Source organism: Nicotiana sylvestris, chromosome 6 (assembly GCF_000393655.2).
Source record: "Nicotiana sylvestris chromosome 6, ASM39365v2, whole genome shotgun sequence".
NCBI classification, from domain to species: domain Eukaryota; kingdom Viridiplantae; phylum Streptophyta; class Magnoliopsida; order Solanales; family Solanaceae; genus Nicotiana; species Nicotiana sylvestris.
Genome location: NC_091062.1, coordinates 197,238,810 through 197,260,854, shown reverse-complemented (window position 1 = coordinate 197,260,854; position 22,045 = coordinate 197,238,810). Strand labels below are relative to the sequence as shown.

At 39.1% G+C, this 22,045-nt stretch overlaps 3 protein-coding genes across 3 annotated transcripts; all 3 read right to left on the bottom strand.

The window, feature by feature from the left end:
* Positions 1–7,942: 7,942 nt before the first annotated feature.
* On the bottom strand, positions 7,943–8,818 carry LOC138871905 (uncharacterized). The gene has a single exon (XM_070149828.1). It carries the CDS (start codon positions 8,816–8,818, stop codon positions 7,943–7,945), a length of 876 nt encoding a protein of 291 aa, XP_070005929.1.
* A 6,572-nt stretch (positions 8,819–15,390) lies between these two features.
* Positions 15,391–16,490, bottom strand: LOC104239221 (protein MIZU-KUSSEI 1-like). The gene has a single exon (XM_009793797.2). It carries the CDS (start codon positions 16,422–16,424, stop codon positions 15,579–15,581), a length of 846 nt encoding a protein of 281 aa, XP_009792099.1. The 5' UTR covers positions 16,425–16,490; the 3' UTR covers positions 15,391–15,578.
* Positions 16,491–17,381: 891 nt separating this feature from the next.
* LOC104239222 (protein Dr1 homolog) lies at positions 17,382–21,609 on the bottom strand. Its single transcript, XM_009793798.2, has 6 exons — positions 21,226–21,609; positions 21,079–21,140; positions 20,110–20,199; positions 19,021–19,115; positions 18,374–18,442; positions 17,382–18,083 (listed from the first exon to the last, which is right to left on the bottom strand). Exons 2-6 carry the CDS (start codon positions 21,131–21,133, stop codon positions 17,664–17,666), a joined length of 729 nt encoding a protein of 242 aa, XP_009792100.1. The 5' UTR covers positions 21,134–21,140; positions 21,226–21,609; the 3' UTR covers positions 17,382–17,663.
* Positions 21,610–22,045: the final 436 nt, after the last annotated feature.

Genomic DNA, 22,045 nt, shown 5'->3' with positions numbered 1-22,045 from the left:
TTGTGCAAAACTGATTTTCTGTAAACTTCGAAGATTTTATCGAATCTTATGCACCTCATTCTCCATCTTGATTCCGAAACAACTATTTTCACCAATAATCATCACTATAGGACTTTATATGTCTAAAATATCAAATTAATACTCATTTAACATATCCACACTTAGTCTGAATGTAAGGAGTGTTACATTATCTCCCCCTTGGGATCATTCATCCTCGAATGATTGTAACTTCTGCTAACTCCCGACCTTAAATGGGTTGGGTGGAAACATGAACTTTAATTAACACTTGCATACTAAACTGAATGAATACATGATTACTGAATTTTTGAGATACCGAACTGAATGACTACTGCATTGACTGAATATTAGTCCGTCATGGATGCGTAAATACTGAACTAACATGGATATATGAATATTGAACTGGCACGAATAATTGAGTATTGAACTAACATCAATATCTGAGTACTAAACTGGCATGAATATCTAAGTATTGGACTGACGTGAGTAGCTGAGTATTGAACTGACATGAGTATCTGAGTATTGAACTGACATGAGTATTTGAGTACTGGAAACTTGAATGCTATAGCATGATACATGAAATACTGGATGTACCGCCGCAAATTCTGGTGGCAACTCCAACTCATAAGCTAATTGACCGATCCTTCACAAGATTCTATATGGCCCAATATAGCAGGGACTATGCTTCCCCTTCTTTCCAAATCTTATAACGCCTTTCATAGGCGAAAATTTCAGAAACACCCAATCATCAACTTGAAACTCTAGGTCTATATGTCACACGCTCGAATAGGACTTTTGACGGCTTTGAGTCGTCTTCAAACCCTCTTGAATCATCTCAATTTTATCTATAGTCTGATAGACCAAATTTTGTCCCAACAACTCCTCTTCACCAACTTTGGACCAACCAATTGGCGATCTACACCTTCGCCCATACAGAGTCTCACACGTGCTATCTTGATACTAGAATGGTAGGTGTTATTAATAGCAAGGTCAATGAGAAGTATAAGATCATCCCAATTACTTTTAACATCAAGGACATATCCTCAATTGTTTGAATAATGCGCTCTGCTTGGCCATCTTCCTGAGGATGAAAAACTTGTTCCTAATCCTTCCTGAAAGAACTTCTAAACGTTCATTTTAAATTGAGCACCACAGTCCGAAATGACGGACAACGGAGTCCCATGCAATCAGATGATTTTTTTGAATGTACAACTTGGTATAATCTCCTATTGAAGCTGTAGTCTTTACTGGCAAGAAGTGTGCTAACTAGGTAAGTCGATTTACAATCATCCAATCAAATCATGCTTTTAAAATGAGCAAGATAATCCTGTTATAATTCTATATTTACCATCTCCACTCAAAATATGTGTATTATGTGATAAAACATTGGGCTTTCTGCTGCTCGACTTTCACTTGCTGACAATTCATATACTTTGCCACAATTTTTGCGACGTTCTTTTTTCATGTCGTTCAACCAATAAATCCCCTTGGTCATGATGCATATTTGGGGAACCTGGATGGAAAGAATACCTGGAATTATGGGCTTCTAACATGATCTTCCCTCTTTAAGTCCATCTATGTCTGGAACACACAGTATGTCTTGGTACCTCAAAGTACCATCATCTCCCCCTTATTCAAAAGCCATCATCTTATACTTGTGAATCTCCTCTTTCAACTGCAACACATAGGGATCATCAAATTGTTTCTCCTTCTCTTCGGCTACTAAGGGGGAACAAGTCATGTTCTATACAACAACTCTACTATCTTTGGAGTACGCAAATTGAACTCCTAACTAGGCTAAGAGGTGAACTTCTTTTGCCAGAGTTCTCTTATCTACCTCAATCATGAGTTATACTTCCCATACTTGATTATCTTCTTAAGCACTTTCTGAAAACACTTATAGAATTGTTGTGAACTAAGTCTTTGACATGTACTCTAAATTTTAGAGTCCCGTGCAATGGCACCCCTCATAACACATAAATAGGCATGATTTTATAGCTTTTCTATGATCGTTTTATCATCAATAACTAAGTTCGGTGATCATTCTAATCACTTTGTGTTTCTTACACATGCTAGACATAATCCTTGTGGTAATTATAAAAAATTTCCTCATTACCGAACTGATTTTATTTTTCATATCCCATGCTAACTATTCGAGTTTCAAATCTCCATTTGGACTTACTGATGGTTTTCACATCATCCCTTAGACCAAAGGTCTTATACTTGGTGATTCTTCCTCTCTTTTTTGGGATCCAAATAACTTTACTTATTGTCTGCTATTCTTTGCACTTTACGTCAATGACAACTCATCTTCCAACTTACTTCTAATAAATCTTTTTTTTAAAAAAAACTAAATTATTCACATAACGGAAAGCTAATGTATTCACAACTATTATACACAATCTTAATAATTTAACTCTCCTTATACTATCAATCTTGGAGAACCCACATTTCGATAATTCCTAAAGGCTATTCTTCTATAGTTTGCTCTCTTATTGCTAGCTGATTGTTTTTCCCACTATAACTGTACTTCGAATTTAACTTAAACTCTTTGTGTTATAACACACGTTCGGTATTTCAAACTGTCATCCACTCACTAGAGTTAACCTGGCTAAGTAAATCAAATTGTACGTCTACTAGCTCTGCTGAAAGTGCTAATTCACTGTATCTACTCAAACATACTTACTATTCTTTTACTAACCACCTGCTAGTGTCATGTGTTCATGTTCTGCTTTGAATAACTAAAGTGAAGCATAAGGTTATTTCTAACTTCCCTTACCATCCGACCCTGTTCTAGGGTCGCATACTTATCTTCTTTTTTTGAACTATGTACATGGATCACACTTAGATAAAGTTCATATGTCTTAAACGAAATTGGAATATCTAACCCCAAATTTTCTATATAGTTCAAAATCATTTCCGACTATAAACATCTAGAGTAAACACTTAGTCACATAATCTAAGGGGGAACTGGCATATCTTTTATCTTACATCAATAGTTGCTTCTTATAGTAACTTACTAACGTGGTACTTCTAGTTCTGATTTTGAATAAATCTAAACAACTTAAAATCGTTTCCTGAAATTCACTATTGGCTGCTCTTGATTCTCATTGCATACATCATATCTTCTAGTCATTTGCATGAGTTGTACGAAATCACATCTTTGGTATATCAAGTGTTTCTGACTCCTAGGTTTTTTGCCTTTAGGCTTTTTTCTGTCCAAAACTATAGTGACCAATGTTAGGGTCTAACATCTGAACTATCATCATCCAACTGGCGGCTCCATTTCCAAGAATAAAAATAAAAAATTTCTGTGAGGTAAAATACATACGGATACACTACCACACAGAAACATGTCCTTCAAAGTATATCATTATCTGATAAATCATTTTCTGCACCATTCAGCTAGTCTTGGGTAATAATATAGACCCATAAAATGCAAAGATTTCGTTATATCTGTTACTTACCTTTTTTTAGCACCAATAGGCATCACTATATACTCACAAGTCACTAGAATTTTGATACACTAAAAGTTGGAGATCTGGTAACTGAATAACTGATAACTCGCATCCTGAATAACTATAAACTTGCTAACTAAAAGATTATATAACTGGTAATTGAGGTAAGTTGATAACCATAAGACATGATAACTGCTTTTGTACATTCTGATAAGGTTATGCTCTAATCTGTACTACTATCCATTGCATTCTACTTTTAACATCCTCTCAAGTCTCATATTTATCAACTTGTACTCTATAATTATACCCCAATGGGCAATTATCCTCTTTAGGACCTTAGGTTTCACCTGCGCGTCGCTTGAGAATCCAATAAGTTTGGAATTCGATAGGAACAGAAGGCTACCTGTTGCTCTAAGTAACATGGCACGATCTAGAGTAGAAAGAAGTGAGACAATCCTGGATGTCTTGGTAAGTTAACCGTTTATATGAGTGGCTGACACACACATATAAAGGAAACTCCACTAGAAACGACTTCACAGACTCCCTAGGACTCTTGAATCTAGTGCTCTGATACCAAGCTTTGTCATGCCCCGAACTTGGGCCTGGACGTAACACGACACTCGGTGCCTGAATACATGTGACCGAGCGAACCAACTAGTTGGCTGAATCAACATGTGGTATCGTGACATAATGAGTGTGGAAGATAAACTAACACATACTGATATACTGAAAGTCTGGATGATATACATCAAAGTGCGAAAATACTAATACAATTCTGAAACATATTTGCAGTCAACATAGCTTAACATGAAAAGCCTGAGACCCTGTCTAACTGCTACTCTAGTATATGAAGCCTCTAAAGAAGTATTGAAAATACTGATTATCTGTAAATACTGAAAGACTGTAAAGTAATGATAATGTCCGAAAGAACTAGGGAATACCAAATAGCTGGTATGAGAATCCTAGCGCTCTGAATCATCAACCTGTAAAGCATTACCTACATCATGAAATGTAGGCCTGGGGCAAAAGGGGCGTTAGTACTGTTACGCGGTGCCTTCCTGAGATTCCTTGGAAGGGCGACGTAAGGCTAAGCAATTGATGTCAGTGTAGTTATTGTCCACCAACTGAGGTCCCCTCCGTACGCTAGAGTATATTGTCAGTGCCATACGGGAAAACCAATGTCGAGATCAATTGAGAGAACAGGAATGAGAATTGAGAATGAAAGAAAGCTTGATTGCATTAATGATAGCTATTATAGAAAGGCAACGCGGTGTCGAAGGGGAGAGACACCAGTATAGAGAATTGTTTGCTTACTAGAAAGTTTGATTGCTTGATCCCCCTTAATAATACTTAAAAAAAATAAACCAAATCTACAAGACTAGACTTGATTAAGCTAGAGAAACATAATGGAAATACATGGAATAAAACTACTCTATATTTACAATGAAAAGGAATTAGTTTTCTACAAGGCAGAAACAAGTCTGTTGTCAACAGCATAGTCTTTGGCATCAGGGTCTGTGCGTGCGGCATTGTCTGCGTACGCGGCACTGTTGACATCCGCCTGCGGTTGGGGCGCTGGTGAGGGATATCGGTGGGGCGACAGAGGCATATGCACGCTTGTCACTTGGCGCGGCCAAGACCTCGAGGCCGTCCGTGGCGCTAGGCATTGGGAAGCTTGCTAGGACGCCACGGGGCGCGCCCAAGGGGTCATGAGGCATGACTGAAAAGCCGCCCATGACATTCTCCCCCACCTGAGTTGGCGACGTCCTCGGCGCCTTACTTGCAAAATAATATTCAATTAGGCTCTTGTAGGCTTTGAGGTTTATTCCTCTCTCCCAAGTGTTCTCCTCTGCATCACAGCCCTGCAATTTCACCAAGAACTCTTGGTGATCTTTCCTTGAGGCATGAATCACTCTATCATCAAAGATAGCTTCAACGCGCATTTTTTCGATTGAATTGGGCCCTTGAATACTGGGTATTGTGAGCTGGCTCCGTGAAGGATCCTCCGTGTCTTCCTGAAAAGGTTTCAGGAGGCTGACATGGAAGACAGGATGAATTTTCTATCAAGCTGGGGCATCCACCCGGTATGCAACTCTCCCAATGCGCCTTTCAATGGACAAGGGTCCAATGTATTTTTGCAATAAGCGAGGGTCATGGACCCCCGCAAATAAATACCGATTTGGAATTTTAACCATCACTTTGTCTCCTACTTAGTATTCAACAAAGCGATGATTCTGATCAGCATGCCTCTTCAACCGCTTTTGAGCCTTGACAAGATAGCTCCACACTATCTCCAAATTTTGCTTCCACTCTTTTGAGAAGCTAGCAGCTCGAGGAAATTTAGACATATTTGGTGCATTGACTGTGTGTGGGAGTAGCGGTTGTTGTCCCGTAACAATTTCAAAAGCGCTTTTGTTTGTACTAGAGCTCTTTTGTGAATTGAAACACAGTTGAGCAGCATCCAGAAGTTTCACCCAATTATTCTGTGATCCGGTTACAAAGTGACGGAGATATTCCTCCAACATACCATTGAACCGCTCCATCTGGCCATCAGATTACGGATGAAAACTTAAGCTATGACTCAGTTTTGATCCAAGGCACTTAAAGAGTTGGGTCCAAAAGTTCCTGGTGAAGCGTGAGTCGAGATCACTAACAATGTCTTTAGGCAGGCCCCAATATTTGACGACATGAGAGAAGAATAGTCGATATGTATCTTCTGCTGATATATATTGTGGGTCAGCAATAAAGGTAGTATACTTGGAAAATCAATCTACCACAACCAAGATAGTTGTAAGATCTCCAACCTTGGGCAATCCGGTGATGAAATCCAGGGAAACGTTTTCCCAAGGTCTCTTTGGGACAGCTAGTGGTTCCAAGAGTCCCACTTCTGTCAAGCGGTCCGACTTGTCCTTCTGGCATACTAGACAAGTCTTCACATACTGAGCAATGTCATCGGCCATTTGAGGCCAATAATATGCACGGTGAAGTAACGTCATAGTGCGTTCCTCACCGGGATGGCCGGCCCACAGAGTATCATGACATTCATCCAGAAGAGTCCTTCGCAGATCTCCTCCTTTAGGAACATAAAGTCGGTTCCCTTTCACTTTCAAGAAACTATCTTCCATATAGAACTGGCGAGTTTTGCCCTGTCCTACCAAATCAACCAAATACTGTACAGCAGGATCCTTGATGAGTAAATCCTGTATCTGGTCCTTGATGGAGGTGGCTGCTTCGCTCCCCCTTAGGGTGGTGAGTAGGCATACCGATGCTAGATCAGCTCTCCGACTGAGCGCATTAGCAACATGATTGGTCTTTCCACTTTGGTACTCCAGGTTGAAGTGGAATTCCACTAGGAGTTCTTGCCACCTGGCCTGTCGACCATTCAACTTCGGCTGGGTCATGAAATTGCTAACAACTGTGTTGTCTGTCTTGACCATGAACGGGGTCCCCAGCAGATAGTGCCTCCAGAGGCGCAAGCAGTGGATGACAACCAATAATTCTTTCTCATGGGTGGCATAGCGCCGCTCTGCATCTTTTAGCTTCCGACTCTCGTACGCTACAGGATTCCCTTCTTGTAGCAAGACTCTACCGAGGGCATAGTCAGATGCATCTATTTGTACTTCGAATGGCTTGGCCAGATCACGAAGGGCCAAGACGGGGCTACTAGACATAGCCGCTTTCAATGCGTTGAAGGCCTCCACTCGCTTAGGTCCCCATTCCCAAGGCGTGACCTTCTTGAGGAGTTCTGCCAATGGTACTGCAATGAGGGAGTAGTTTTTCACAAATCGCCGATAGAAATTGCATAGACCAAGGAACTCCCTCAAGGCGTGGGTATCCTTATGCGGCGGCCAATCTGTGATTGCCTGAATCTTCTGTTGGTCCATCTTGATCCGCTCTTCCTCGATGACATGTCCGAGGAAGTCAATTTGCTTTTGAGCAAAGGAGCACTTAGATAGTTTCGCATATAGTTCATGCTCCCGCAATCGAGCTAGGACCTTCCGTAAGTACATCAGATGTTCCTCCAATGTTTGTCTATATACCACAATGTCATCCAAGTAGACCACCACGAATTCATCAATGCACTCTCGGAAGACTTGGTTCATCAAAGTGCAAAATGTAGTTGGGGCGTTAGTCAAGCCGAATGGCATAACCAGGAAGTCGTACGACCTATATCTTGTCACACAGGTCGTCTTGTGTTCATCACCCTATGCAATCCGAAGTTGCCAATAACCTGTCTTCAGGTCCATTTTGGTGAACACCATCGCACCACCCAGTCTATCGAACAAGTCTGCCATTAGCGGAATAGGGTACTTGTTCTTCACAGTAATTTTGTTTAGAGCCCGATAGTCCACACAGAGTCATAGGATGCCATCATGTTTCTTTTGGAATAGCACAGGGGACCCGTATAGGGATTTGGAGGGCACGATGATCCCTGTGTCTAGCATTTCCATCAATTGTCTCCGAAGCTAGGTGAGTTCGGGTTGTGACATTCTGTAAGGCACTCGGGCAGGTGGCTTCACGCCCGGCACCAGCTCAATTTCATGGTCCATAGTGCGCCTAGGCGGTAGTCGCTTTGGCATGTCTTGTGGCATGACATCTTCAAACTCTAGTAGTATCTCCTTCATGGGCTCAGGAATGGGACCCGAGGAGCATTCTACATCTTCAATGCAGAGGGTTGCCAAGAACGTAGGTTCATGTCTTTTGACCCCCTTCTTCAACTGCAAGGCCGAGATGTTTTCAACGTGCATCTTCATGGGCATGCATGGGATAATGCAGGGTTTGGTCCCGTTTGTTCCCATCATCAGTAACATGTCAGCATACGGTACAGGCATGGTGTTGGTTTGCCTCAGGAATTCCAATCCAACTATCAACTCGAAGTCATCTATGATCACCACGCGCACGTTGAATTTTCCTTCGTAAGGGCCAAGCTTCACTGGTACCTCTTTAACTATCCAACCCACTGGCTGAGGAGGTGAGTTGATAGCCTTGAAACTACCTCTGCCCTTTCCTACAACTAGACCAAGGCGCTTCACCTGAGTTGAGGCTAAGTAGTTGTGGGTAGCACCCGTGTCTATCATCGCCCGAATGGGCTTGCCATTTACCTTCATCTCAACGAACATTAAGGTCCTCTCTTGTTTAGGATGATTCCTCTCATCCGCCTTCTTTTTCCCTTTCTTGGTGCTTGGGCAGGGGTTCTTCTTCTTATGGATGCCAGTACTAGTTCCCGCTAAGGCCTCAGAAATGGAGCCAACAATTGCATTGAAGGCACCTACTGGCTCAGTCTGGTCTGCATCGTCTGTGTCGTCATCTATCCCATTGTTAAAGGCTTGATGGGCATTCATCTATGCATGTGGACACTCATTATTCCAATGTGGTCCGTCGCAATGACGGCATCCCAAAGGAGGCCTTCTCCCCCCGTCATTGTTGTTTGACGTAGCACTATTGCTGCCTGAGGAGGGAGCCTTAGATTTGGTTGCACTACGATCTCCCCCACTTCTGCTAGAGCCACCATTGCTAGGTTGGCCCCCTTTGAATCCCGCTCGGACAGGAGGCTGAGGCCGATCCTTCCGAGCTTCCACTTGATAGTCCCCAAGGCATTCAGCTGCTTGGATCGCCTTGGGTAGGGTATCTACCATTTGTCTTTGCATTTCCATGCAGGAATAAGGTTTCAACCCTTCTAGGAAGGTGAAGATCTTGTCTTTGTCCCCCATGTCACGTATGTTTAGCATGAGTGCGGAGAATTCCCGCACGTAGTCCCGCACTGACTTGGTCTGGCGGAGCTCCCGTAACTTTCTCCTTGCATTGTATTCAACATTTTCGGGGAAGAACTATAGGTGTATGACTGCCTTTAGTTCTGCCCATGTCTCGAGAGCGTCTTCACCGGCCTTGATGGCTTCGTACTTCACTCGCCACCAGAGTTTAGCATCACCCTGAAGATACATGCCAGCAGTTGCTACCTTCTTAGCTTCTTCTAGGCCTCCAACAACATCAAAGTATTGTTCGATGTCAAAGATGAAGTTTTCCACTTCCTTGGCATTCCTAGCTCCACTGTATGGCTTTGGCTCAGGAATGTTTAGTTTTTGTGTCGTGGAAGCGGGGTTCGCAGCGCCCCCGATTTGGTTTCTACCACCTCGAAGCAGGCCCTGTAAAGCAGCATTGACAACATTGAGTTTGTATGTCAAGTCGTCAATAGTTTGTTGCATGGCAGTCACCATGTCTGCCTCTTATGCCTTGTAAGCTAAATCCTCGGCACTCTCCTGTTGGAGTCCCTCTAATTTGCTAAACAATTTGGCTTCCTCTATGGTTGTCGTTTGTCGGTCTCCCTCGGAGTCGCGGCTGATGTTTTCTATGTCAACTTCGGCCTGGAGTACCCTGCGGTCCAGGTCATCCAACCTTTGCCCTAGGCTGGTTCTTAGTTTAGGCACCGTATCCACAATGGGCCGTAATCCGTCAACCGTTTGTTCAAGGGCCGCAATGCAATCCCTGTGATTCACCATGGTCAGAAATGGTGGTAATGGCAATGAGTTCCCTCGTCCGATGTCGAGCCTAGGCTTTGATACCAACTGTTACGCGGCGCCTTCCTGAGATTCCTTGGAAGGGCGACATAAGGCTAAGAAACTGATGTCAGTGTAGTTACTGTCCGCCAACTGAGGTCCCCTCCGTACACTAGACTAGATTGTCAGTGTTGTACGGGAAAACCAATGTCGAGAGCAATTGAGAGAACAAAAATGAGAATTGAGAAAGAAAGAAAGCTTGAGTGCATTAATGAAAGTTATTACAGAAAGGCAACACGGTGTCGAGAGGGAGAGACACCAGTACAGAGAATTGTTTGCTTGCTAGAAAGTTTGATTGCTTGATCCCCCTAATAATACTTAAAAAAATAAACCAAAGCTACAAGACTAGACTTGATTAAGCTAGAGAAACATAATGGAAGTACATGGAATAAAACTACTTTATATTTACAATGAAAAGGACTTAGTTTTCTACAAGGCAGAAACAAGTCCATTGTCAGCAGCATAGTCTTTGGCATCAGGGTCTGCGCGCGCGGCGCTTTTGGCATCCCCCTGCGGTTGGGGCGCTGGCGAGGGATATCGATGGAGCGATAGAGGCACATGCGCGCTTGTCACTTGGCGCGGCCAAGACCACGGGGCCGTCCGTGGCACTAGGCATTGGGAAGCTTGCTTGGACGCCACGGGGCGCGCCCAAGGGGTCATGGGACACGGCTGGAAAGCCGCCCATGACAGTACATTTGAATTGCATTGGTATGTAAAGCAACTGAAAGAAAAAATTATAAATGCTGAAACTGAAACTAAGCTGGTAACTGAGAATTGATAATTGATAACTAAAATGATAACTATTGAAACTGAAATGATAACTGATAACTGATAACTAATAATTGAACTGAACAAAGGAAGTAAGGATATGAATACTCCCTCTTATAAATGATGAACAACTTGTTTATCTGAATAAGCTACGGCCTCGAGCCCAATATATACATGCACAAGCTACAGTCTCAGGCCCAAGTATATGTATACATAACTACAGCCTCAGGCCCAAAAATGTATAAAGCATAAACTACGGCCTCAGGCCCAAACATGCATAAAGCATAAACTATGGCCTCAGGCCCAAGTATGCATAAAGCATATAAACTATAGCCTCAGGCCCAAATATAGGTGTTCAACATTTAGGAATTAAAAATCAGGAACTGAGAATCATACTGCAATACATGATAGTGAAATACTGAATCACACTGAGTTACATGATACTGGAATACTGGACCACACTGAGTTACATAATACTAGAATACTGAATAGGACTAGACTGAGACATATATTCTTGAACTGATTATGAACACTGGAATTTCAACTGTTTATGGCATACTGAGTAATCTATACTAAGACTCGGGGGCATCAAACCCAAGTCAATATTGAATACGCACTAAGCTCACAACATTCAAAATGAAAGTCATGAACGAGTTATAGAGCTAAAGAATAGCTATAACTATTCAAGGAACTAAGCTAAACTATACTTCTGAGGCAACTAGTAGCATCGTAAAAGAAACGTAGTGTAGAGAGAATCATTAACATTTCCAAACATAGAGAGTAGACTCACATACCTTAACTTCCTACTCTTGAGCGTAATACAACATTGGTCAATCCTTTCAACTTCAATCTATATTACTGCAAGTCGAAGGGATTCCTTATTAGCAATAATACTCATGTTTTGGTTACTTACGCATTTTCTCAAACACTTGGTGGCATAAAGCTTCATGGTCCTTATTAATGGTGTTTCTACACCCAATAGCCTATTCTCTTGCTCCTAGATAAATTTTAAAGTCTCAAATGGTTATAATCAACATTATTCTTTATCACCCATAAGATAAACAACACTCTTAACCAATAATCAACAATCAACAACCCAAACCTATAACCGTTCATGCTTTTCTATCAAACCCATCAACTTATATCTCATGAACTAGAGTCTATAATCATTAATTTAATGATACAATCAATTAGAGGGTGAGGATATTACCTTTTTGACATTCAATCTTTTTGAGTTCGAGTTCTAGGATTTCTTCTCTCAACAATGATGTCTCAATCGAATATCTAATGATATGGAGGGTTTACCTATGTTAATAAGATGTTGGAAAATTGAAATTAACTTAGAATCATCATTAGAACTTACCTTGGATGGTGGAGGGACCTTTAAGGAGTTAGGTTTTTTAGAGTTCCCCTTTCTAGAGCAAATTTTTAGGTTTTGGGCCTGTGGGGGACGAAGTAGGGCTTTAAAATGACCTCCCAAGTGCGTCCCCATGCACATGTAGGCCTGATCGTGCACCCGGCTACGCAAAATAGCAGTAACACTGCCACAGGTGCGCGGCCGCGCTCGGGCCGTGCATATTTCGCACTGTTCTGTAAAACGCGTATAACGTTTTGCATAGAGATCCGTTCGGGCTCCATAATATATCGTTGGAAAGCTATTTAAAAGGCTTGCCTACAACTTTCGTGTTTTATGTATTCCCAAATGCCTTACACGTGTTTCACTAAACCTTCTGCAAAACGGACATTTTGTAAACTTCATAGATTTTATCGAATCTTATGCACCTCATTCTCCATCTTGATTCCGAAATAACTATTTTCACCAATAATCATCCCTCTAGGACTTTATATGTCTAAAATATCAAATTAATACCGATTTAACATATCTACACCTAGTCCGAATGTACGGGGTGTTACAGACTTCAGCTCTCGGAACATTTCCTTTTTATATACCCCATTTTTCTTGCTTTCCTTTTTTGGTTTTAGGTCAAGGAGCATTGGCATAATTGTACTCCCTCCGTTTACTTTTTTGTTGTTTACTTTTGATTTTACACTCCCTTTAATAAAAATAAATGAAATATATATTTTACGATTTTACCCATAATGATACTTCCTCCGTTTCAATTTATGTGAAATTATTTCCTTTTTGGTCCGTGCCAAAAAGAATGACCCCTTTCCCTATTTGGAAACAATTTACTTTTATGTAATGATTTATAGCCACACAAAATATATGTGCCTCATTTTACACCACAAGTTCAAAAGTCTTCTCTCTTTTCTTAAACTCCGTGCCCAGTCAAATGGGTTCACATAAATTGAAACGGAGGGAGTAGTATTTTTAAAAATCTTGAGAAATGATTTGGGGAATGACTACTTAATGATAGGGGTAATATTAAACATGTAAAGAATAATTGTCTTTCTTTTGATTTAATATGTGAACAAGTAAAAGTGAAAATGTATTTTTAGTATAGAAAGTGAACGAGGGAGTATTTGATTTCAACTGGGTGGGGTCTTAGATTCTTGAAGAAGAAATGTGTAAATAATATATTATTAGATGGCACATACTGAAAAAAAGTGATTCACTAGTTTGTGATCCATGACAAGCATTGATTAGATTAAGTAAAGAAGTGACTCACTATTTGTTTAAATCTAAGCTTTATTTTGCGGCAAATAATTTTTGAATCTTTGAACAGTGATAACATCGTGATCAAAAGAAAACCTCGATTACTGTGGATGTAATCTTAATACGATCTCCTTAATTTCTTTTAAGTTGTAATCAATGCCACTAATATGGCTTCCAGCCTAAACCTTCTCTTTTTCGCTTTAAATAAATGATAGCCAACATAAGCAAAAGAGAAAGAAAAGCCTTGAAACCTGGAGAGAAATGATGCATGCCATATTCCTAAATAAATATTTTTGAGTGATGGCCAAACCACCTTAATTTATTTTCACCTTAATTTATATCTCGACTATTTCACTGAATGATAAATTTAGGTAGATGATAAGAAATTACCTACTCCATTGGTCTCAATTATTTGTCTTATTTTTCTTTTGCACTGCCCTTAAGAAACATTAATTAGAAGGAGTTTTGTTTATTTTACCCTTATTTATATCTTAAGATATAATCTTTCTTTGTTGAGTATTTATTCTATTTATATGCCATTTTTATTTTTAAGGACAAATACTATTAAGGATAAAATGAGAAAAAAATAATTAATTTTATTTTGAACTTTTAAAATGATAAATAATTTGAGGTAATTATTTTTAGAAATTACGACAGATAATTTGATAGAGATGAAGTAATATTTTTGCCTCCTCTAACATTTGAACGTGAGACCTCTAGCCTGAGTGCAATTTCATTCCAATCTTATCATAGATTACTAACCCTTTTGTTTATTCATTTCTTTACCATTTTCTATTGAGCTCTTTAATATAAGCTTCTAAATAGAGGATCAGTCCGTATTTTCTAACTAAGAGAAGGAAACTCTTTTACAAATGTATTTCTTTATTTGAACGGTGTTAACCTTTCTAACAGCGGGACCAATTCAAAAGAGGAAATATTTGTCCTCTAATTCCTGTTTTTAAATAAAGTCTGATTTAACAGTACATAGTTTAATTTCTTGGGATTTTCATGTTATTACTTCGATCAAGCTTAGACCAAAATCAATGATTGGAACATGTGACAATTAGACACTTTAAATGAGGTGCCCAGGAAAAGGAACGTTGCAAAATTTTCAAAATTAGAGGAAAGCAGTCAAGAAAAGAAGGAAAGAGAAAAATATCAAGCATTAGCTATTTGAATGTTTCAAAGATGACCATAGTTCACATTTGCAAAAGGTAAAACGTTGCCCCCATATAATGCACATTTTCATACAGCCCACGCCCCCTTAATAGTTAGATTTACAAGTGGTAATTGAAAAAAAGCTACAGTTTTAAAAGTAATCGAGATTTAGTCATTTTTTATGTAAAAATAAATTTGAACGAAAACACTGTTCAAAATCCGAAAAATATTTCAGCATAATATACTAGACTTCCAGCATAATATACTAGTCCAACATAATATGTTGAAAGTTCATAACAGGTGCTCCAATCTCTCATATATTTTTGCTGGAACTTTTCGTGTGTTGGAGTTCCAGCACATTAGTTCATACACGGGTGCATCAATCTCCAGTATATTATGCTGGAACTTTCCGTCTTCCAGCAAAATAGTGGCTATTTTTTAATGACTTTGCAAACGCTAGCTATTTTCAATTACTAGTTCGAAAACTAGCTAGCCCGTGTTATTTTCACCTTTTTCTTTGATAACGTGATTTTCGGTCCATGTTATTCATATTTCGTAGCAGCACAAATACTGTTAATATGAATGAGATGTGATAAAAATTCATTAATTTTTAGTGGTGTGTAATGACAGAAAACAACAATTTCAATTAATGATCAGAATGTGCTTCATGCAGAGGGTAAAATAAGCAGTAGTCTAATTCCAACTTTGTCTTTGATGAATATACAAATTTACGAAGCCAAGAACATTGACATCAACTGAGAAATTAAGAATACAAACACAATGAACAATCTTAAAGCAATCATGACACCCTGAGAAATGAGAGAAACAAGGACTACATATTAACAACAACAAAGTCGCAATTCCAAGAAAGTGAGGTCGGTTATATGAACTCTCAATGTCTATGTCGCTCCATTAAAGCCTGTCTCAGTCAGACTACATATTAACAGAAAAAAAGAGGAAAATTTATTTATCTGACTATAAATAGTCGAGTTTGCGCATGGATGCTTAAACTCTGAGCAAGTAAATACTAAGTTCAGGAGCTCCATCGCTATCAGGATTCATCATGTAGAATGCCTCTGAATCTCTAGATCCCACTACTCTCTCAAACTTCGCCCTCATATACATCACATCCCCTGAGTCAAGAGACTCACCACTCTCTTCTGGTAAAACACCAGCACCCATTGATATTGGCTCCACAGCTTTCAGAATCTGCAATTCTTTTGGACCACATTCCTTTCTTGTTGCAAAGCCACATTTCTTCCCATTACAGTAAGTCCTCCACAAAATCTCATCTATTAGCCTAGTTGATTTCTTCTCTTCCTCCTTGTCACATTCCAATGCAATCCTAACCAATCCGGATGCCATTTCTCGGACTAATCCACTTATAGGGATGGCTAATTCTACCAAGAAAGCTGGCTGTGAATTGGGATCTTTCTGAAATGCAAAATTTACATGTCCTTTCTTGTGTCCGAAAAGGGTGCCCACAACTTTAGTTCCTAGGCCTTGTTGGAAATATCCTTTGTTTCTACCAAGTGATGTTAGTACAGATTTTAGCCTGGCCACTGCTTTCCTCCTTGTTGTAGCAGATTCTTGAACTAACTTCTTCTCTATCTTGTTTCCATGAATAGTGTTTAAGGAAGAAGATTTGGAGGTTGAGATTTCTGGATGTTTCAAAGGAGATAACTTTATGTTTTCTGCTTTTACATCTTCAGTGTTGTTTGTGTTTGAGGAGGCTTTAAGGAATGGATCTTCTGCTGCTACTTGTTGTTTTTCATTGCTGACTTTAGTTGTCCAGCTGAACTGCTTCTTTGAGGACAGGTCTTGGAAATTCTTTGCCATGATTGTCTTCATCTGAGATAGGAAAGCAAAGTAGGCTGCACTTTTAAAGTGTTAGTTGGTAGGTAGGAAAATTAGGATTGACAGATTTAGTGCATGTATAATTTTATTTTAGATGACATGATAGCGTAAAAGTTCATTTATACAGTGTAACATTGACCCTTTGTTCTTTTCAGAGAATTCTTTTTAAAAAAAAAAAATTGTTTAGCTTCTAGTACTTGATCATAGTACAAGAATCTGACAAAAAGAAAACATAAGCTACCCCACCAACTGTCATGGGAACTGGGAGTGAAATACGAGGAAAGGGCAGGCATGTTGTTGGAAGAACCTCCTTCCCACACCCACAAGAATAATATTTTGAAATAAAGAAAGGAATCTCAGTGGGACATGGTAAGGAGTATCTTGACTGGCTCTTTCTTGACTTGAACCCAAACACAGTAAAAAAGAAAAATGAGGTGGTAACAAAATCAGAGAACTATAGCTGTTTACAGCAGACATCCCCGTATGATAACCTCTGCAAAACATACTCAGAGGACCAGAGTCAGTGATGAATGATGATGTTGGGCTTAGCTCAACGATCACTTTAGATTCTCTACTCAAGACACAATTATTTGCAATAAACAGTGCCACAAAGGTAGTACTAACATTGAATTCAGGTGTCTCTTTCTTATCCTCTTTCATTGAGCTTCAAACATTGCCAAAGCCAAAGCCTGGAAAAGCAATGGTGGGCCTAAATGAAAAAGAAGATCCATTTTTCATTTTCCTCGGCATTTCTTTACCTGGAAGGGAAAAAAGAGAAGCACCAGAAACAAACAGTGGTGGATCCAAAATAAACAAAGAATGCCCATTTAGGCAATTTATAATGACCCTATAATCCTACTCAGACCACTAATTATATTGCGACGATCACATTCATCATTCTCTCCCACTGGTTCAGTGTTGGGACAATTTTTTATTTGGTAAAGGACAATCTTTTCCAGTAGTTTCCGTGTTGAGACTATTTTTTATTTAGGCAAAATGGAAAGGGGCAAAGACCTCTTTGTGACAGAAATACTCACAAGAGGCCTCACAAACCAACATTCTGAAGCAAATTCCTACTAATTTACATAATATATGAACATAATGCATGGAGTACAAACTGAACTAGAGCCCTCACAGTCGACACATGCGCCAGGAGCTTTTTCCACATAATAGAAAAAAGATCCCACTACTAAGACTAAAGATGATTTTCCTACAGAACAACAAAAAGTGAAGTTAGCTATTAAAGTTTTGCTTTGCTTCTGAATCTTGCTCCTTGGGGGGGCCTGTAACACCACCATTCATCATTGCATGCGCCTCAGCAAACATCTGCCGTTGCTCAGCTTCTGAATCTTGCTGCTTGGGGAGGCCTGTAACATCGCCATTCATCCTTGCATGTGCCTCTGCAAACATCCTCTGCTGCTCAGTTTCTGAATCTTGCTGCTTGGTGGGGCCCGTAACATCGCCATTCATCCTTGCACGTGCCTCAGCAAACATCCTCTGCTGCTCAGCTTCTGAATCTTGCTGCTTGGGAGGGCCTGTAACACTGCCATTCATCCTTGCACGTGCCTCAGCGAACATCCTCTGTTGCTCAGCTAATGCTTCTTCTTCAGTCATTTCAGCTACATTATTACATTTCCCAGATCTCACAGTGTCCTATGGTAGAAAAATACACCAAAGGGCAATAAATGATAAAACTTATTGCTGTCTTAAATCACTTTAAAAGGTTTAGCCACAGGCAGTGGACTCAATGGGAGAAGGAGAAACTCACTTGGAGAACAAAAGATAAAATGAAAAGAAATCACTAAGATGAGACCTCCATGAAAAAAGGGAAGAGATGCAAGCTCAATAGATATACACTAGCTATTCCACAGAGAAGCTTAAATAATAGTATAGGTTATCCATATGTCAAAGTAAAGTAAGACGATAAAGAAAAGAGAAGTTACCATGGTCTCTAGCTTGTGTTGTTCATATGCAGCATATACTTCTTCAATATATTCCCCAAAACCAAGAACCTGAGAGATCATAACTTAACATAAGCAAAGACACTACAAGCAAGTTCTGATTACCAAATCATGTCTTTATTTTTCACTGCAAGCCAAAGCAAGGATATTATAAAAATTTAACCAGCGGATAATATTAATAGATTAACGTGTAGTAAAGGACACTGCATGAATAAAATTTCTGGGCTATTTTTATAAAGGTAAAAAAGGGAAAGATTTCTGGATGATTGATGATGAAAATAATTGTCACAACTATTGCATTGGTTTCTATGGTGAATATATTCCTCAGACCCCAGATAAAGGAAACCATGATTTACACATAACGCAGACATCAGTTAAAATCATGAATGATATTTGCATTAGTCATCTTTACAACACCTTATTATCACTTCAAGGGCATAAGGAAACAGATTCCTAAGTCAAGAAGCTTTGTTATCTTATTGGCCTAACTTTAGGTCAGAGGAAAACTACATCTGAACTGACATATCTCATCTTGGAGTAAACTGATATAGATCATACAGTAAAAAGTGCCAGCAGAGAATTGCAAAACAGGATAAAGATAGAAGAAGATACAGGATCAGGTCAAGCACCTCTAAAGCCTTGAGTACATGTTCTGGTGCAATTGTTCGTTTGTCTTCTCTATTACAAACTTCATTTGATTCTGATGAGATAAGATTAATGAACTCTGCACAGCACAGAAGTGACAAACACTTAGCTAAGGAGAAAGAGGGAAAATGACCTTATGAGGTCAATTTAGATAATAACTGAAGTTAATTCAAGTAACAATAGAAGCTATGACTTTGCTATCCATTTAAGGTAATTGCAGAGGTGATAACTATCCATAGAGGGAGAACAGGAAAGGGAAGATACTGTAACCCTGTTCACATAGCAAAGACATATCACCAGACAGGACATATATGGAAACAGCAGCTCCACACCAAATTACTTTAAATTCATCTATCAGGACATGGACCGGAGATCAACAATGTTTTGTTTTATTAGTAAACCTGAGTAATCTGGAAGAATCCAATTTGAGTTGTAAGAAGAATTTATAAAAAAAATATGAAAATATTGGTGTTTGGGCCAACTTGTGCGCATGTCTACTATTCAACCAGGTACTTGCATCCTCCCACTAATGCAGGTTCCAGGTAATTCTAGCTTAGGCAAATGGGAAGAATCACCTAGCTCTTTTGCCTCTACCAGGATTCTAACATTGATCTCTTTTAGGTGTATGAATCAACTTAGAATAAAACACAGGATAAATCAGTTTAACAGTTCCTCATACTGACCTACTTAATGTCTTAAACTGTGGTCAGTAGTCCACAACCAAGCACTTCTATCATACTCTTCTTGTACTATGTCTCATCATACTATATAGAATTTCAGTACCAACAGGCCTTGAAGACAACTACCCGTTTAATCCATAAACTTCCACCGGGCACAATAGATTACACACCATCTTATTCTCAGTGAAATCGACTTGATGAAAAAAATGGTTATACACCAGTTTGTTTGTTTTTTTTACTAAAGGTCTGCTTGATTAAAAAAAAAATACAATTAAAATCAGAGAGAAGCAGAGTTGCGGACATAGACAAAATAGTACTCAACAATAGTCACATCCGTCGTGATAACTAAACTGACCTCAAAAAATTAAATCGGGCAAATTAAAATCAACTCACCTACGCAACATTCAATCAAAAGATCCTGAGCATCTCGGGCAACACGAACATCTGGCGGCAACATTTCTTTAATAATCTTTGTCATAGTTGCTGAGAAGAGATACAATATCAGTATAGCCAAAGAAAGCAAACCATTAATTAAACTAAGTCATCCAAATCAAATAGCGTGTTCTCTAAAATTAAATGAGTTTAAGAGATTAAAGAAAAACTAGATGCAGCTAAAATTTCAATATCATTGTTTGCAAGTGGAATCATCAAGCTCATCATTCTAACACAACGTCAATAATCTTTTCTCAAAAGATGGCACAATGTAGATAAAGAACAAAAAGCAGCCCTCTTTCTTTACACGTTGATGAGATAGACTGAGTTACTCTGGCGACAGATACATAATAGACTGAGTTACTCAGGCAACTGATACATGATGTGATGGGAACTTCAAAAAAATTGACACAAAATATCCTACTTAATATGTAGAGGTAGAACAAAAATAGAGAACTTCAGACAGCACGAAGAATCAAGCTTTTAGCTAACTGAAACTGATCCTAGAATTTAGGAAGTTGTGCACTGCTCAACCCTATTTCTCGACTTTAAACTCAACCGTGAGATGAAAATGCTATATAACTTTTTTGCGACCACCTAGCTAATTATGCCGCCTTTTGGACAGGATAATAATCAGTGTTAAGCTAATATCTCATAAGAATTCTAATATCTTGGACAGGATAATCATAAGTGTTAAGCTAATATCTCAGGAGAACCCTAATATATTGGATAGGAGCATCATAATTTAAGCTAATAAACAATTTTTCTCGCCAAATAATTTAAACTTTCAAATCGGTAGACACTCATTCAATTTGGTGAAAAGCAATCCGAGTAAACAGTAATTAAGTCTAAATATGCTGGCTCAAAATTATTCTTTTTCTGAATATATTAATACATGAACGGAAACTAAAGAGGGAAGCGAGAAGAAACCTTTGGGAAGTGAAGCATCTTCCTTTGATTTACCAACGATGTCCATAGGTTCCATTTTAACCCTTCAATAACCAAAACAAAAATTCTTCAAATTAAAAAGGAAAAAATCTAGAGCTTAGAAGAGAAAATAAATAGACTTATACTGACCTTAGGAGGAGAAAATCGCGAATCAGGCAGATTGGAATTCAATAAAAATTCAGTGGCAATTCAGCCGATTGGAAGATATATAAAAAGGGATCGAAGTAGGTGATCGGAGTCGTAGACGGTGGTTGTTCATGGTCGATATAGAGAAGGAAGTGGTCTAGGGCTAAGTTTCTGTAAAGCGCATTAAACGAAGGGAGTACCCACGCGCGCTGAAGGACGTGCGGCTCATAAAGCAACCGCTCGTGAGTGATAATAGGGGAGTGGTTTGCACGAAGAAATTAAGGGTGTGGGAATGTGTGAGAAGACAAAATATAGTTTATGTTGTTAATATAGTATTCGTCTTTAAGGTAGCGGATTCCGCAGGTATTGGTGAAATTTCATGAATTGCCTATGGAAGCGAGAGGAGAGGAGAGAAGAGTTACCGATTCTAATGGATCTGTTTATTAAGGCCCACTACAGATGTCCTAAATTGGGCCATGTATAGTTGGGCTCGCGGTCCATTTAGTATCAAATCTGGGAGAAATTTAAAAATAGTCATATTTACAAGTGGTCATTCAAAAATAGTCACAGTTTCAAAAGTAATCGAAATTTAGCCACTTTTTATGTAAAGATAAATCTGAACGAAAGCACTATTCAAAATCCGGAAAAATAATTCCAGCATAATATACTGGAGTTCCAGTATAATATACCGATCCAGCATAATATACTAGAGCTTGTGTATCATAATTTCTAAGCTTAACACTTTAAAAAGTTTCCTTCATTGATATATTGCAACTCATAACTCATAAATCATAATGTATATATTTCATAACTCATAAGTCCA

Coding starts and splice junctions, on each gene's coding strand:
- LOC104239221 (XM_009793797.2), bottom strand. CDS start 16,424: ATGAAGACAATCATGGCAAAGAATTTCCAAGACCTGTCCTCAAAGAAG.
- LOC104239222 (XM_009793798.2), bottom strand. CDS start 21,133: ATGGAACCTATGGACATCGTTGGTAAATCAAAGGAAGATGCTTCACTT. Junction 20,200..21,078: donor AGATGCTTCACTTCCCAAAG/GTTTCTTCTCGC, acceptor ATCTCTTCTCAG/CAACTATGACAAAGATTATT. Junction 18,084..18,373: donor AACACAAGCTAGAGACCATG/GTAACTTCTCTT, acceptor TTTCTACCATAG/GACACTGTGAGATCTGGGAA.
- LOC138871905 (XM_070149828.1), bottom strand. CDS start 8,818: ATGAATGCCCATCAAGCCTTTAACAATGGGATAGATGACGACACAGAC.